This window comes from Nicotiana sylvestris, chromosome 12, assembly GCF_000393655.2.
Source record: "Nicotiana sylvestris chromosome 12, ASM39365v2, whole genome shotgun sequence".
Classification (NCBI taxonomy): domain Eukaryota; kingdom Viridiplantae; phylum Streptophyta; class Magnoliopsida; order Solanales; family Solanaceae; genus Nicotiana; species Nicotiana sylvestris.
The window spans coordinates 31,699,676-31,716,022 of NC_091068.1; the positions used below are offsets into that span (position 1 = coordinate 31,699,676).

Below are 16,347 nucleotides of genomic sequence, written 5' to 3' on the forward strand. Positions count from 1 at the left end.
CTATCTTACTGTATTGAGTTTAACTGTTGAACTTGAAAGCATGTCTATATTTTTGCACTGTTATTTCCATATTGAACTATGTCGGTTGAGATTGTCAATACTTTCAGTCCAAAGTTTGGACTTGTTAACTATGGAGTTGGTTGTACTCACGCTACACCATGTACCTCATGTGTAGATCTAGGTGCTTTCGGTCACGACGACTGTTAAGTGTAGAGTCAGGATCTTCGGAGACTATCGAGGTAACCGCATGGCATTCGCAGACCTTGACTCGCCTTCTTTATCTATACTTATATTTCAGTTCTTATTCCTTAGATGTCGTAGTAGACTGTATCCCTGTATAGATGCTCATGTACTCAATGACACTCCAGTTTTAGGAGAGATTGTGTATTGAGTTACAAATATTATTCTACATTTAAAAGGTTTTTCTTAAATATTAATTGCTTCCGTATTTTTCCAAGTTTTTTTGTGATGAAATGGTTGAGTAGTTAGCTTGCCTAGTTCCACGATAGGTGCCATCACAATGGGTTGGTTTTTAGTCGTGACAAGTTGGTATCAGAGCCTAAGTTGCATAGGTCTTATGTGTCATGAGCAGGTTTAGTAGAGTCTTGCAGATCAGTACAGAGACGTCTATACTTATCTTTGAGAGGCTTCCAAACCCTTAGGAAACTTCACATTCTTGAATTCTTTTCGTGTGAATTTGTTGATTCCGGTAACTAAACTTCTATTATTCTATTTTCTCACAGATGGTGAGGACACGTGCTATCGGACAGGATGGACATCCACTAGTACCACCAGCTAGGGCCGCGGGAGGCTGAGGTCATAATAGGGGCAGAGGTGCAGCTCGTATAGCAGCTAGGGCAGCACCTGCAGACCCACCAATCGCTCCAGATCAGGAGCAGGTACCAGATACGGTTGAGCCAATGGGGTCAGCTCAGGCACCAGCTGTGCCCATTGTGATCCCAGGCCTTCAGGAGGTCTTGGCCCAAATTCTGACCGTGTGCACCAGTCTTACTCAGCCGATCTCTGTTGCGGCTGCAATAGCCACTTCTCAGGCCGGGGAGGTGCTAAGACTCTAGACACCAGAGGCCCTACTAACCTAGCCGGTTATCGCTGCTCAGGCCTATGTGGTTCCTGTTATGACTGATGATGAGCAGAGGAGAGTAGAGAGGTTTGGGAGGCTCTAGCTTCCAACTTTCAATGGGCAGAGTTTGAGGATGCCCAAGGTTTTTGGACAAGTGTTAGTTGATTCTTCGTAAACAAGTATTCTGGAGACTAATAGGGTCTCGTTCACTACTTTTCAGTTTTTTAGGGCTACTTTCAGTTGGTGGGAGGCTTATAAGAGGCGCAGGCTAGTCAGTGCAGCACCATTTACTTGGCAGAAGTTCTTCGTTCTCTTCTTGGAGAATTCGTGTCGTAGTCTCGCACAGAGTAGCTGCGCAAACAGTTTGAGCAGCTTTGTCAGGATGGCATGTCCGTGACGTAGTACAAGATGAGGTTTTTTGAGTTGGCTTGTCACGCAGTTTGGTTGGTTCCCATTGATAGGGAGAGGATTAGGAGGTTCATTGATGGCCTCGCATATTAGCTGTGATTGCTTATGACCAAGGAAACGATATTTGGTGCTACTTTCAATGAAGTTGTAGATGTTGCTCGATAGATAGAAATGGTACATAGCCAGGAGCGTGGTGAGGGGGAGGCCAAGAGTCCTCATGGATCGGGTGGTTTCGGCGGTGTTCCTTCTAGGGTCAGTTCTACTACAACAGGTGTTGTCCTTATAGGCATGCCCATACGGCTCGTCCAGTTCACCGTAGTGCATCATTCGGACATGGTTCATACAGTGCACAACAGGGTCAATCATCTCTCAGTGCCCTTCCAGCTCAAAGTTGTTCTCGTGTACCATCAACTTAGGGTTCATCTGTACCAAGTCCTTTTAATAGTTATTCTGGTTCTCGGGGTCCGTCTTTGTACTCATCACCATTCACTGGGAGAGGTTGTTTTGAGTGTGGAGAATTGGGTCATATCAAGAGGCATTGTCCCTGACTTTTGAGACATCCATCTCAATAGAGGAGTCAGCCTACGACTTCAACACTGATTACTTCACCGCCTGCCCAGCCAGCTCGAGGTATAGCTCAAGCAGCTAGGGGTCTCCCTAGAGGGGGAGGCCGATCAGGTGGCGGCCAGACCTAATTTTATGCTCTTCTTGCCAGACCAGATGCCATGTCTTCAGACATAGTGATCATAGGTATTATCTCTGTATGCCACAGGGATGCCTCTGTATTATTTGACCCTGGTTCCACTTATTCGTATATATCATCGTATTTTGCTCATTATCTGGATATGCCCCATGAGTCCTTTGTTTCATATGTTCATAGATCTACGCTCGTGGGTGATACTATTATTGTGAACCATGTATATCGGTCGTGTGTAGTGACTATTGGGGGATTGGAGACTAGAGTTGATCTCTTATTGCTTAATATGGTGGAGTTTGACGTGATCTTGGGTATGGATTGGTTATCTCCATATCATGTTATTTTGGATTGTCACGCTAATACCGTGATGTTGGTAATGTCGGGGTTGCAAAGGTTGAGTGGAGAGGTTCTCTAGACTATGTTCCCAACAGAGTGATTTCATATTTGAAGGCCCATCGGATGATTGGGAAGGTATGTTTATCTTATTTGGCCTTTGTGAGGGATGTTGGTGCTAATACCCCTATTATTGATTCTTTTTTGGTGGTGCAAGATTTCAAGATATGTTTCCTGCTGACCTATCGAGCATGCCCCCCGACAGGGATATTGACTTTGGTATTCACTTGGTGCCGGGCACTCAACCCATTTCTATTCCTCCATATCGTATGGCACCGGTTGAGTTGAAAGAGTTGGAAGAGTAGCTTCAGGAATTTCTTGATAAGGGGCTTATTAGGCCTAGCGTCGCCTTGGGGTGCACCGATTTTGTTTGTGAAGAAGAAGGATGGCACTATGAGAATATGCATTGATTATAGGCAGTTGAACAAAGTCACAATCAAGAACAACTATCCTTTGTCGCGTATTGATGATCTGTTTGACCCGCTTCAGGGAGCGAGGGTGTTCTTTAAGATTGATTTCAGGTCTGAGTATCACCAGTTGAATATTTGGGACTCGGATATTCTAAAGACAGCTTTCAGGACCTGTTATGGTCATTATGAGTTCTTTGTGATGTGTTTTGTACTGACCAACGCCCCAGCAGCGTTCATGCTTTTGATGAATAGTGTATTTCAGCCTTATGTCGACTCATTTGTCATAGTGTTCATTGATAATATCCTGGTGTACTCTCATAGCCAGGAGGAGCATGCCCAACATTTGAGGATTGTGTTGCAGCGGTTGAGGGAGGAGAAGTTTTATGTCAAGTTCTCCAAGTGTGAGTTTTGGCTTAGTTCAGTGGCATTCTTGGGGCACGTGATGTCTAGTGAGGGGGTTTAGGTGGATCCGAAGAAGATAGAGGTGGCCTAGACCGTCCTTAGCTACGGATATTCGGAGCTTTCTTGGGTTGACCGCTTATTATCGTCGCTTCGTGGAAGGTTTCTCATCTATTGCATCTCCCTTAACCAAATTGATCCAAAAGGTTGCTCCTTTCAGGTGGTCGGATGAGTGTGAGGAGAACTTTGAGAAGCTCAAGAATGCCTTGACCACAGCTCCAATTCTAGTTTTTCCATCAACTCCAGGCTCTTATACAGTGTATTGTGATGCTTCTCGGATCGGTATTGGGTGTGTGTTGATTCAGGAGGGTAGAGTGATTGCTTATGCTTCACGTCAATTGAAGCCTCATTAGAAGAACTACCTTGGTCATGATTTGGAGTTGATTGCCATCGTTCATGCATTGAATATTTGGACGCATTATCTCTACGGTTTGTCTTGTGAGGTGCTTACTATCACACCTCTTTTTTACACCTCGAGAGGGATATAAGGGAGTTTTTCCAATTTAAGTGACATTATTCGAAATGAGATTGAGTTGCCACTTGGAATAAATTATGGTGTCCCAAGTCACCGGTTTATTTTAAATCTCAAATCGAGGAAATTTCGACTTTCCTTTTGAAATCTGCGAACCAGAAATTCTAGATAAGGAATTATGTTAACCCGGGAGAAGGTGTTAGGCATTCCCGGGTTTCGTGGTTCTAGCACGGTCGCTTAGCAATTTATACTTGGCTTAAATTATTTAACTACTCATTTTTAGGACCTACGTGCAATTATCTTTTTACCATTTTAAATCACTTGATTATTCGCAATTAAAGAATTGAGTTACGCGTACGTATACTCTTTTCCTCTGGTATGTCAAAAATCATGTCACGCGAACGTGTCCACAATTAATAACGCTTTGTTTATTTCATTAAGAAAAATTTTGTTGAAGTTGCGCGAACGCATCCCTCGAGTTATTTTCTAGAAGAAAATCATAATTATATTACGTGCACGTATACATAATCACGATAATAGACTAAATCTCATCTAATGAAAGCAACGATGTTACTCAATTAATCAATTTTTCTAAAATTCGAGGTTAACAGGGAAGTCTAAATTTATGGATAAAGTATTATTGAGGAGTAAATTAATACCATCACTAAACAACTAATTATTTGTCTCAAACACACACACACAAAAACAAGCTTCAGGCATTTAGACAAATTCATTTCATGCCTTTCAATCACGCAGTCAAGTTGGAGACACAGGAATGGGACAGAAATTACCCATATGTGATTAATCCAAAACTTTTCCTAATCAAATATCATATCTCATCATGACATATATTTCCACACAATAAAACAGTGAATTCATTCTTAACCTAAGCTAAAGTTGGCCAACAAAATCACTACTCATATGAAATCACTACCCATAAATCTACCAAAATGCATTTCTATAGCTAATTGGATTTAACAATTCATTTGAAATTATATGAAATCACACTTACAAAATCCATAACTCAGCTATAATTGGTCAATTTCTGCCAAAAAGGTTTGAATATTATGTAAAAGCCACCTGCTCTACTGTTCCCTGTTGACTTATAGAAATGACAAAAACAATAGAAGAAAAACAAATTTACAGCGAAAAAAAGAATCTTCATTGGCTTTTTTATTACATAATGTCATAGTGGGAGACTCTTTAACACCAAATAATTGAAAACCACATATTAAAGCCTATCCAATTTTATTACTACTATTTTATATCTAAAAGAATAATGCACTGTAGTATATTAAATATTAGGAGTAATATTTGGTACCAATGATTCGAGGCCAACCGTCACAGAATTTTTCAAGTCCTTTGACATTAAAAATGAAAAAACAAAACATCCAAACGTTCCCCACCATTCACTAATTTCTTCTAAGTTACAAATAATGGGTGTTCAATTCTCATCAAAAGCCTTAGGAGGTTGCTGCTCTTTGTTGTAGTGAGCCACCAATGTATCAAAGCAGTAAATAAACATTTCAACAAAAGGAATTTGAAGGCCATAAGAAAGATAAATAACTACAATAAATACAATAGCTTAGCAGATCCCATAATATAGAGATTCACCCTATTACATAAATAATTACTCACTCATAGTGGCTGAAAATTTAAACATGAGGAAATTCCTAACTAGATGGCCAAAGCAAAAAAAAAATTAAAAAACAAAATCAACAAACCTACGCTGAAGCTGGTGCGTTTTTTTTTCAAAGAAGTCAAACCCTTTTTTTTTACGTATTTGTACAGTATGGTCCAAACACACCAGAAGCAACAGGGTTTATATATAAATATGCAGAAGTTTGATTTCATAAATACACACAACGCATGATTCAATATATATATATATATATATATATATATATATATATATATATATATATATATATACTCACATTACGGCCCTCACATGATGCTATGCTTTTTATGCAGCAAATAGTTAACATCTAACTTAAATTTTCAGATTTAAACACCTAACAGAGCAATCAGATGAAGAAGATTTAGTAGCCAAACATAATGAACAAACATAAATCAAACATAGCTTCAGCCAAAACAGTTCAAACTTTTATAAAAACAATTGATAGGGAAATACAAGTGAGCAATCACATACCTAAATGCAAAACACAGCAATCAAGGACCAAATGAAGGTCTGAAAATAGGGGAAAATGAAGCTCAGCAAATCAGCAAAGAAACCGATAGAAAACCAACGGCAAACCCGCAACTTCGAGAACCAGAAATCAACTCAATCCAAACCCATTTTTTGAGAACCCAGAACCAACAAAAAATACTAAAAAAAAGAATGTTTTTGATTTTTTTTTTTTATTTCTTTCTTCTGAAGATATAAAGTAAACTCGACTCAAAATGAACTCAAACCATGATGCCTTTTTTTTGTATGTTTTTTTTTTTTTTTAAGAAAGAAGTAGACTCAAACTAAGAAAATTTAAGAACCCTAAAATTTTCTACTCACTCATTCGGAAAATTTCCTAGATTGTTTGCCCTGATTTTTCTCTCTTTCCCCCTCCTAGCACATAAGACTTACCTCATATATATAGCCTTCAAAAACATTCAAAAATCTGCCCAAATCCGAAAAAATCTTCATTTTTTTTGAACAATTTTGGGTCAAATGGAGGGCGTGGATTGATTCACATCTATCCACAGCTCCCATTCATCCAACAATTGTCCTTTATGTACGGAAATTCGTATGATTTAGTAGAGAATATTTGCAATTTCTGACAGATCCGTTGGGAATAAAGGTGGCGTGGAGGGGAGGGGACCATTTGGGTGAACTCGGGCGAAACTCAGGTGAGTTGAAGCGAAATTGGTCGAAGAAGATGAAAGAACAGTGAGGGTGCGTCGTTTTCAGTGTTATTTAGGGATTGGGAATTGGGGAAAATGTTTATAAGTTGGTTTATATATTAAAGGCAACGGGCGGGTCAAAAACGACGGGTCAGGTCCGATATTTGGAACTGGGGCGGTAAAGTATTGGGCTGGGGAACTAAATTTGAGCTGAACAATTTGGGCCAAATGTGAAATCAGCCCACCTTTCAAGACATGTAATTCCTTTTTTTCAATTCTTTTGAAAATTAGATGGTGTTCTGTAAATGTGAAAAAATAAAAGCAGTTTTTGCATTTTTCAACCAAATGTCAACAAAGAAATTTTTCCAGAACAAAGTTCAAGAAAAGCTTCTCAGAATTTAGTTGAAACAAACTTTTTGGCAAAGAACTAAAAGTAATTTTACAGAAATACATTTTCAAGATTTTGAACCAAACGCACTTCCATGGATATTTTTAAGCTTCAATTTTAAGTTAACTAATTATAAAAATTATAAACGTTACTTAAATCTATATTAAAAGTGGAAAATAAATAAACTAAAATTAAAGACAAAATGTGAAATGAGCTATATTTTTGTGATTTTCAAATTTTATAAAACAAGTAATTACAGATTAACTCTAAAAGTGTAAAAATAAATCTTAAATGCAATGCATGATATTTGTGGTATTTTTATGATTTGAATAAAAATTAAACAAGCAAGAAAAATGTAAACAATTGAATAAAAATCTACAAAATTCCTAAAAATGGCAAATAATCAATAAAAATCTATTTTCTTGGATTTTTTAGGAGTATTTCATGTATGGCAAAAATCACGTGCTCACAGCTGCCCCTCTTTGCTCGGAGACACGAAGGGTTTTTGGGCAAAGATAAAATGAGCAATTACGAGGGATTTTTGCCCGTTTGAAACTCCATGAGAAGCATTTTTTGAAAGAGTCTGACCGAACCTTGCTTCAGAGGCTGCCTACATATCCTTGGCTATAAAGGAATCAGGTCAATATAGTTCTGGATGTTTTAGTAGCTGGGACTACCAAAAACTGTGATTTCACTGCTGTTGCTGTTGTTTCTACTTGCTGAGCTCCTTATTACACCAAAATGGAAAGTAAAAAGCTAAACTAGCTAAGCCTATCAATTACGAGTTACAAGATTCCTATCTATAAATCTCTTGAAGCTTGATCTTGAGTCATGGCTGGTTCTTGCTGCAGACTCCGATCTAAATTTTGATGTTCGTCAGCTGTAGGTGCTGGCTCCTTCTTCTTCAGCTTTTCGGATTAAGGCGGGGCATGCGAGGCTTGTGGCTTCAATCATATCTTGAGCAGTCCGCATCTTTCTCTGCTTCAACATTTTGAGTTCACTTCTTTTTTGTTCTTTTTGTTCTTTTCTTTATTTTGGATTGAGACTCATTCTTTTGGTCATCTCGAATCATGTGCCTCGAGGTCAAACCTGCTTAGACACCAAAATAAAAAAAACGAACGAACTTTTCTGCCCCAGTTTTCACTAGGAAAATTTCGTGAGTTATTTGTAAATAAAACCTACATTATTTCTCTATTGAAAGAAATAAAGTAAGGATCGTGTGTCTTTAGGAGGAAGGATTAGGGAATGGAGCCCTATACCTAAAAACTCAACTTAGGGATTGGAGCCCTAATATTGGTAAAAGGCGACTAGGGAATGGAGGACCTATGTCTAAAAGCCAAACTCGGGGATTGGAGCCCTAATGTTGGCAAAAGGCGACTAGGGAATGGAGGCCCTATGTCAAAAAAAGCTCAACTCATGGATTGGAGCCCTAATGTTGGCAAAAGACGACTAGGGATTGGATGCCCCATGTATAAAAACTCAACTCAAGGATTGAAACCCTAATATTGGTAAAAGGCGACTAGGGAATGGAGGCCCTATGTCTAAAAAGCTCAACTCAGGGATTGGAGCCCTAATGTTGGCAAAAGGCGACTAAGGAATGGAGGCCCTATGTCTAAAAATCTCAACTCAGGGATTGGAGCCTAATGTTGGCAAAAAGGCGACTAGGGAATGGAGGCCCTATATCTAAAATCTCAACTTAGGGATTGGAGCCCTAATGTTGGCAATAAGCGACTAGGGAATGGAGGCCCTATGTCTAAAAGCTCAACTCAGGGATTGGAGCCCTAATATTGGTAAAAGGCGACTAGGGAATGGAGGCCCTATGTCTAAAAAGCTCAACTCAGGGATTGGAGCCCTAATGTTGGCGAAAGGCGACTAGGGAATGAAGGCCCTATGTCTAAAAACTCAACTCAAGGATTGGAACCCTAACGTTGGCAAAAGGCGACTAGGGAATGGAGGCCCTATGTCTAAAAATCTCAACTCAGGGATTGGAGCCCTAATGTTGGTAAAAGGCGACTAGGGAATGGATGCCCTATGTCTAAAAAGCTCAACTCAGGGATTGGAGCCCTATTGTTGGCGAAAGGCGACTAAGGAATGGAGGCCCTATGTCTAGAAAGCTCAACTTAGGGATTGGAGCCCTAATATTGGTAAAAAGCGACTAGGGAATGGAGGCCCTATGTCTAAAAACTCAACTCAGAGATTGGAGCCCTAACGTTGGCAAAAGGCAACTAGGGAATGAAGACCCTATGTCTAAAAACTCAACTCAGGGATTGGAGCCCTAATGTTGGTAAAAGCATAAAAGATTGTGGTTGGGAATCTAAACTATCATTTTTGATTGGATTTTCTTCTTTTTTTCATTTTCTTTTTTTTTATTTCATTTTATTTCGATAAAATGCAGGAAAGAATTTTGGAGGAAAACTTCCCTTTTGGGTTGATTGTTAATGCAAAACTGTTTCTAGCCTTTGCGCAACTTTTCTTTTGGCTGCACCTGCTTTTGCGAGGTTGTCTTGGGCTGAACCTATTTCAATTTCAAACAAAGAACAATTGTTAGTTTGAAACGGTGGTTGGTTTTGTGGCCTTGATTTGTCTCGATGACTCGATCTTGGCCTGAACCTTTGTTGAGAACCTCTATTGCTTGCTGGCTTTTCTGAAGATTGATCTCTATTCGAAAACCGAGAAGCGCAACTTTTCAAAATTTCTCATGACGGCGTATAGGCGTTGGCCCTTTCACTTTATTCTGCCTCTAGGGGCTTTGACTTCGAATTTCTTTTAATTTTCAATAAACTCTGATTTTAAAGCATCAATCATCATGTCCAGTCGGTATCGACTTTGTACACCCGCTGAGGCTAGGTACTTTTATTTGGACTTGGCTTTTATTAAGCGGAACCCTGTAAAACCAATCTTGCCACCTTTTCTTTGCATTAGTTTCGGAACAAAGTTAGACCGAAAGGGATTCAAGGAAAAGTATACAAAGGACATGAAAATGAATTTAAGGAGAAATGTCCGTTTCGGGGAAGAAGAAACATACTTATCTGGGGTGCATGTAGACTTCAATAGACATGACATGCTTCTTGGACTGGATACCCGATCCGCGCAACTAATCCAACATCTCACATACCCATTGCGATCCGTGTTTTTAAACCGAGAGACCTTGCCAGGAACCCTTTCAGTACCAGTGGTGGTGAGGGGTTTTTTCTTTTCGATCAACGCCTTTTCAGGTTTTCGCCAATCGACCTCTCTCATTTCTCTTCTCATCATTGCCTTATAGTGCTATTTTACGATTTTTCACTAATAAGACTCTCTCGTTTTTAATTTCTCGGCTCATCGTCGACTTATGGTGCCCGGGGGTTTTCACCAATAAGACTTTCTCATTTTATTTCTCTCATCTTGATTATGTCGGATCCAAAAAACCGCGTTCTCCGATTTTGAAAAACCTTCTGCCGATTGATCGGAAGGACTTGAACCAGGTTTGGGTAAAAAGAACTTGGATCAAATTACAACTTTGGAACCGTTCGGGTGGGATCACCGCCAAATCATTATAACATCTGCCCCAGTTTCACTTTTGGGAAAAATTGGATTTTTGTTTTGGTGTGACTGAACCCCAGAGAGAGGCTTCCTACGTATCCTTACGGAATCAAGTCGAACGTAGTTCAGGAAAATATTTTGTTTTGTTGTTTTGTTGTTGTTGTTGTTTTTTTACAAATGTCTTTGAGTTCCAAAGAGGGTTAGACATAATACCTCTTGACTGCGTCTGTATTTACATCTGCTTCGAGGTCATTTCCTTCAATGTCTCCTAAGTACAATGCTCTTCTTAACAATATCTTCCTGATGATGTATGGACCTTTCCAATTAGGGACAAATTTGCCTTTTGCTTCCTGATGATGGGGGAGAATACGCCTTAGAACGAGTTGCCCCACTTCAAAATTTATACGCCGCACTTTCTTGTTGTAGGCACGGGCCATTCTTTGTTGATACAACTGCCCGTGGCAAACTGCGGTCATCCGCTTTTCGTCAATCAGGGTCAACTATTCCAAATGGGTTTTGACCCACTCACTGTCTTCGATTTCAGCTTCAACGATGATCCGGAGAGAAGGGATCTCGACTTCTGCAGGTATTACGGCTTCAGTGCCATAAACCAAAAGATACGAGGTTGCTCCGATTGATGTGCGCACAGTAGTGCGATATCCCAACAATGCAAAAGACAACTTTTCATGCCACTGCCTGGAACTTTGAATCATCTTTCTCAAAATCTTTTTGATGTTCTTGTTTGTTGCTTCGACGGTACCATTGGCTTTAGGCCGATAAGGAGTAGAGTTCCGATGCGTTATCTTGAATTGCTCACATATCTCCCCCATCAAATGACTATTCAAATTCGTAGCATTGTCTATGATAATAGTTGTAGGGATACCGAAATGGCATATAAGATTGGAGTGCACAAAATCTACCATAGCTTTCTTGGTGACATATTTGAGAGTGATTGCTTCAACCCATTTAGTAAAATAGTCGATGGCGACTAGTATGAATCTGTGCCCATTTGAGGCTTTTGGCTCGATTGGCCCAATAACGTCCATGCCCCAGGCAACGAATGGCCAGGGCGCTGACATGGGATGCAATTCCGTGGGAGGTGCATGAATCAAATCACTGTGCACTTGACACTGATGACACTTGCGAACAAAACTGAAGCAGTCTCTTTCCATGGTCATCCAGTAGTATCCTGCTCGGAGGATTTTCTTTGCCAAAACATACCCGTTCATGTGGGGTCCGCACACTCCTGTGTGCACTTCATACATGATTTTTCCAGCCTCTTCGGCATAAACACATCTTAACAAGTTGAGATCCGGCGTCCTTTTGTACAAGACATTGCTGCTCAAGAAGAAACCACTTGCGTGTCGTCTAATGGTTCTTTTTTGGTCTCAACTGGCTTGATCGGGGTATTCTTTGGTTTTCAAAAATCTTTTGATGTCATGATACCATGGTTGAACCTTTGGTTCTGCCTTAACCATATTGCAGTAGTCGTGTCTTTCCTTGATTTGGATTTCCAAGGGATCAATATGGGCATTGCCTGGGTATGGCAGCATCGAGGCCAAAGTGGCAAGTGCATCAGCTAGTTCATTGTGGCAATGAGGGATGTACCTGAACTCTATCGACTTGAATTGCTTGCCAAATTCTTCCACATGTTGCTTATAAGGAATAAGCTTGACATCTCGGGTTTCCCCTTTTCCTTGAGCTTGTCGAATAATCAAATCTGAATCTCCCATGATCACTAGCTCTTTGACATCTTGGTCGATTGCCATGTTCATACCCATAATGCAAGCTTCATACTCAGCAGTGTTGTTTTTGCAGAAGAACCTAAGCCTGGCTGTGGCCGGATAATGTTGACTGTTGGGTGAGATCAAAATGGCCCCAATTCCAACACCTTTTTGCGTTTACCGCTCCATCAAAGAACATTTTCCAAGCATTGGTGTCCTCGGATATTGCCTTAACTAAATTTACCTCTTCATCAGGAAAGTAGGTGTTCAAAGGTTGGTATTCATCATCAACTGGGTTTTCAGCCAAGTGATCTGCTAATGCCTGGGCTTTCATTGTCGTGCGAGTGACATAGACTATGTCAAATTTAATGAGCAAGATCTGCCACTTTGCTAACCTTCCAGTGGGCATTGGTTTCTAGAATATGTACTTTAAAGGGTCCAACCTGGTAATGAGGTAGGTGGTGTAGGCCAGCAGGAAATGCCTCAGCTTCTGAGCAACCCAAGTTAAAGCGCAGCAAGTTCTTTCCAACAAGGTATATTTGGCCTCGTAGCTTGTGAACTTTTTGCTCAAATAGTAGATTGCATGTTCCTTCCTCCCGGTCACGTCATGTTATTCGACGAAACATCCAAAATAATTCTCCAAGACTGTCAGATATAAGAAAAGAGGCCTTCCTGGTTCAGGCGGGACCAATACTGGCGGGTTCGACAAGTATTCTTTGATTTTGTTAAAAACTTCTTCACACTCGCCTGTCTATTTAATTGCTGTGTCTTTCTTTAACAGCTTGAAAATGGGTTCACATGTGGATGTCAACTGGGCAATGAATCGGCTGATGTAGTTCAATCTTCCGAGCAAACTCATAACATCTTTCTTGGTTCTTGGAGGAGGCAAATCTCGAATGGACTTTATCTTGGTTGGGTCTAACTCGATGCCCCTCCGACTGACTATGAATCCCAAAAGTTTGCCAGATGGAACCCCGAATGCACATTTGGCTGGATTCAGCTTCAGATCATATTTATGCAGCTACTCAAAGAATTTTCTCAAATCCCGCACATGGTCACCTTGAGTCTTGAACTTGATGATCACGTCATCCACATACACCTCTATCTCTTGGTGCATCATATCATGGAAAATAGTGGTCATGGCTCTCATGTAGGTTGCCCCGGCATTCTTCAGACCAAAAGGCATGACCCTGTAGCAATAGGTTCCCCAAGGTGTTGTAAACATTGTCTTCTCTACATCTTCCTCGTCCATTAGGACTTGATGATACCCAGCGTAACAATCCACAAAAGACTGTATCTCATGTTTGGCACAGTTATCAACGAGGATGTGGATGTTTGGCAAAGGGAAATTGTCCTTAGGACTTGCTTTGTTCAGATCCCTGTAATCCACGCACACTCGGGTTTTCCCGTCTTTCTTTGGCGCTGGAACTACATTGGCTAACCAAGTGGTACATCGAACCACTCGGATCACCCCCGCTTTTAACTGTTTTGTGACCTCTTCTTTAATTTTGTCACTAATATCAGTTTTAAACTTTCTCTGCTTTTGCTGAACAGGGGGATAATTAGGGTAAGTTGGCAACTTATGAACCACCAAATCAACACTGAGTCCTGGCACATCGTCATATGACCAAGCAAACACATCTTTGAACTCAAATAAAAGTTGGACCAAAGCACCCCTAGTTCTTTCATTTGCGTGAATGCTTATCATGGTCTCTTGGACTTCTTCTGAATTACCCAAATTTACCGGCTCTGTAATATTTAAGTTTGGCTTAGGTTTATTCTCAAATTGCTCTAATTCTCGATTTATTTCCCTAAAAGCCTCTTCTTCATCATAGTCTGGCTCTTGATTCATTATTTCACAGTTAGACAACGTGTTTGGATCTGAGGGTGAAGTTTGCAAGCATGTCATGTTATTTAAAGCCGCATTATTAGAATTGAAAGAAGAAATAAAGAGAAAATAACAAAAATCAGAAGGAATAAAGAAAGATGAACGATGAAATATTGATTTCATTTCATTAAATTTGAAGATAATAGGGTTTACAATAGAAATTAATAGATGGAAAACTAAAGAAAACATCTAAGTTACACCCTAAATAACTTGTGATGCAGAAAAAATGGCAGGACAGGTCTACCGGGACTCCCGCCTGATTGGGAATGGCGTAGCCTTCCAATTCTGCAGTTTGGCATTAGGTCCCATATACAGCACCTCAGCGGTGCTTGAGCCTTCCCCTGGTTGAACCATATGGGCTTCATATAGTATCTTCCTTATGGCCCCACAGATCTCTTCAATCTTTTCGGCCATAAAGGCCTCATCCTCTTCTTCTTTATTGTATTTGGGCTTGACAAATGTTTATACAGATGTGGCACTGGCTGCGGCAGGACCCATCCATCATTCTTTCTACCATCCGCCTATTTTATATCAGCCAGTGTGGGTTTGAAGCCTACCCCAAAGAACTTTTCACTGGCAGGCAGGGTGATAGGTTCAGTTATTCCTTGCAATTATTTTCCGAGCCCCTTCCCCAGTTTGAAGCCGCGCCTGATCATTTCCTTAGCGACCATGATTGATGCATTTGAAAGAAAGGGTTGAGGGCAAGGTTTTCCTTCTTCGCACTGATCTGCAACCAAGATTTCAAAGGCCTGATAGACTATGTGCTCACTCCCCTCTCTTGCTTCAAGACATGGGACTGATGGGTCCCGATAAATTGATTGCTCATCTTCCCCGTAGACCACAATCTCTTGATCCTCATGCTCGAACTTCACCATCTGGTGAAGAGTAGAGGGTACAGCCCCCGCTGCATGAATCCACGGCCTCCCCAAAAAAAAGTTGTAGGATGTGTCCATGTCCAGAACCTGGAAGGTTACTTCAATGTCTACTGGGACGATGATCAGAATTAGATCAATCTCTCCAATTGTGTCCCTTTTGATACCATCGAAGGCACGTACACAAACATTGTTGGGTCGAATTTTTTTGTACCGATTTCCATACGCTGCAGAGTTGAGAGTGGGCAAATGTCTACCCTAGAGCCTCCATCCAACATAACCCTTTTCACGTAGTACCCTTCGCATTTGACTGTCAGGTGCAGGGCTTTGTTATATGCGGCCCCTTCTGGGGCAAGTAATTTTTGCTGAAGGAGATCTGGTTGATTGTGAAAAATCTTTCTGCCATTTTCTCCAACTGCTCTACAGAAGTCTCAACAGGCACATATGCTTCGTTAAGGGTCTTGATCAATATATTTTGATGTTAGGTTGAGTTCATCAACAAAGATAACAAGGAGACTTGTGCGGGAGATTTTCAAAGCTGGTCGATCACCTCAAAATCTTCCATTTTCATCTTTTGAAAGAAGGCCTCCGCTTCTTCGGCACTCACGGGCTTCTTAGGTGGGAAGCGATTTCTAGTGGAGTTGTTCACCTCTTCCAAATTGAAATACTTTTCAACCGGGTTATTTTCTTGAACTTCTCCTGAGATTTCTTTGCCCCTATAGGTCACCACCGATTTGTTGTAATTCCAGGGCACAGTGGTAGGATCTGTCATGGGCTTTTGTGGCGTGCAGCCAATAAACACAGGCTCACTCAGCGTTGGTGGATTAATTGGCCCCCACATCACATAAGCTCCCTTGGGCACATATATTTGGGTTGTCTTGTTCAGCTTGAATCTCCTGGGAGGACTCAAAGTCATCTGTTTTTCTTTGCGGCCTCGAGGGACATAGATAACAACATCTTTGGGAGGCGTTGCCCCAGTTTCAACTTCAATTTTCTTCTCTGACTTTGGAGGGGTGGTTTTGTTCTTTTTCTCCCCTTTGTCTTGCTTCGGGGTAGCTTTTGATTTCTTTTCCACATCAGCGATGGCAATGATGGCCTTCAACGCTGGGTCAAATTCCTTATCCTCATAAATCATTCCGATTATTGGCCCGTTGTTGTCGGCAGGCAGTGGGTTGTTAGTCACGTTGGGAATATC

At 40.8% G+C, this 16,347-nt stretch overlaps 1 protein-coding gene across 1 annotated transcript; it reads right to left on the reverse strand.

The window, feature by feature from the left end:
- Positions 1-12,056: 12,056 nt before the first annotated feature.
- On the reverse strand, positions 12,057-12,437 carry LOC138882860 (uncharacterized). The gene has a single exon (XM_070163496.1). The coding sequence runs from the start codon at positions 12,435-12,437 to the stop codon at positions 12,057-12,059; it is 381 nt and encodes a 126-aa protein (XP_070019597.1).
- Positions 12,438-16,347: the final 3,910 nt, after the last annotated feature.

Bases quoted from the DNA above. Each gene is read 5' to 3' on its own strand.
- LOC138882860 (XM_070163496.1), bottom strand. From the start codon at position 12,437: ATGGCAATCGACCAAGATGTCAAAGAGCTAGTGATCATGGGAGATTCA.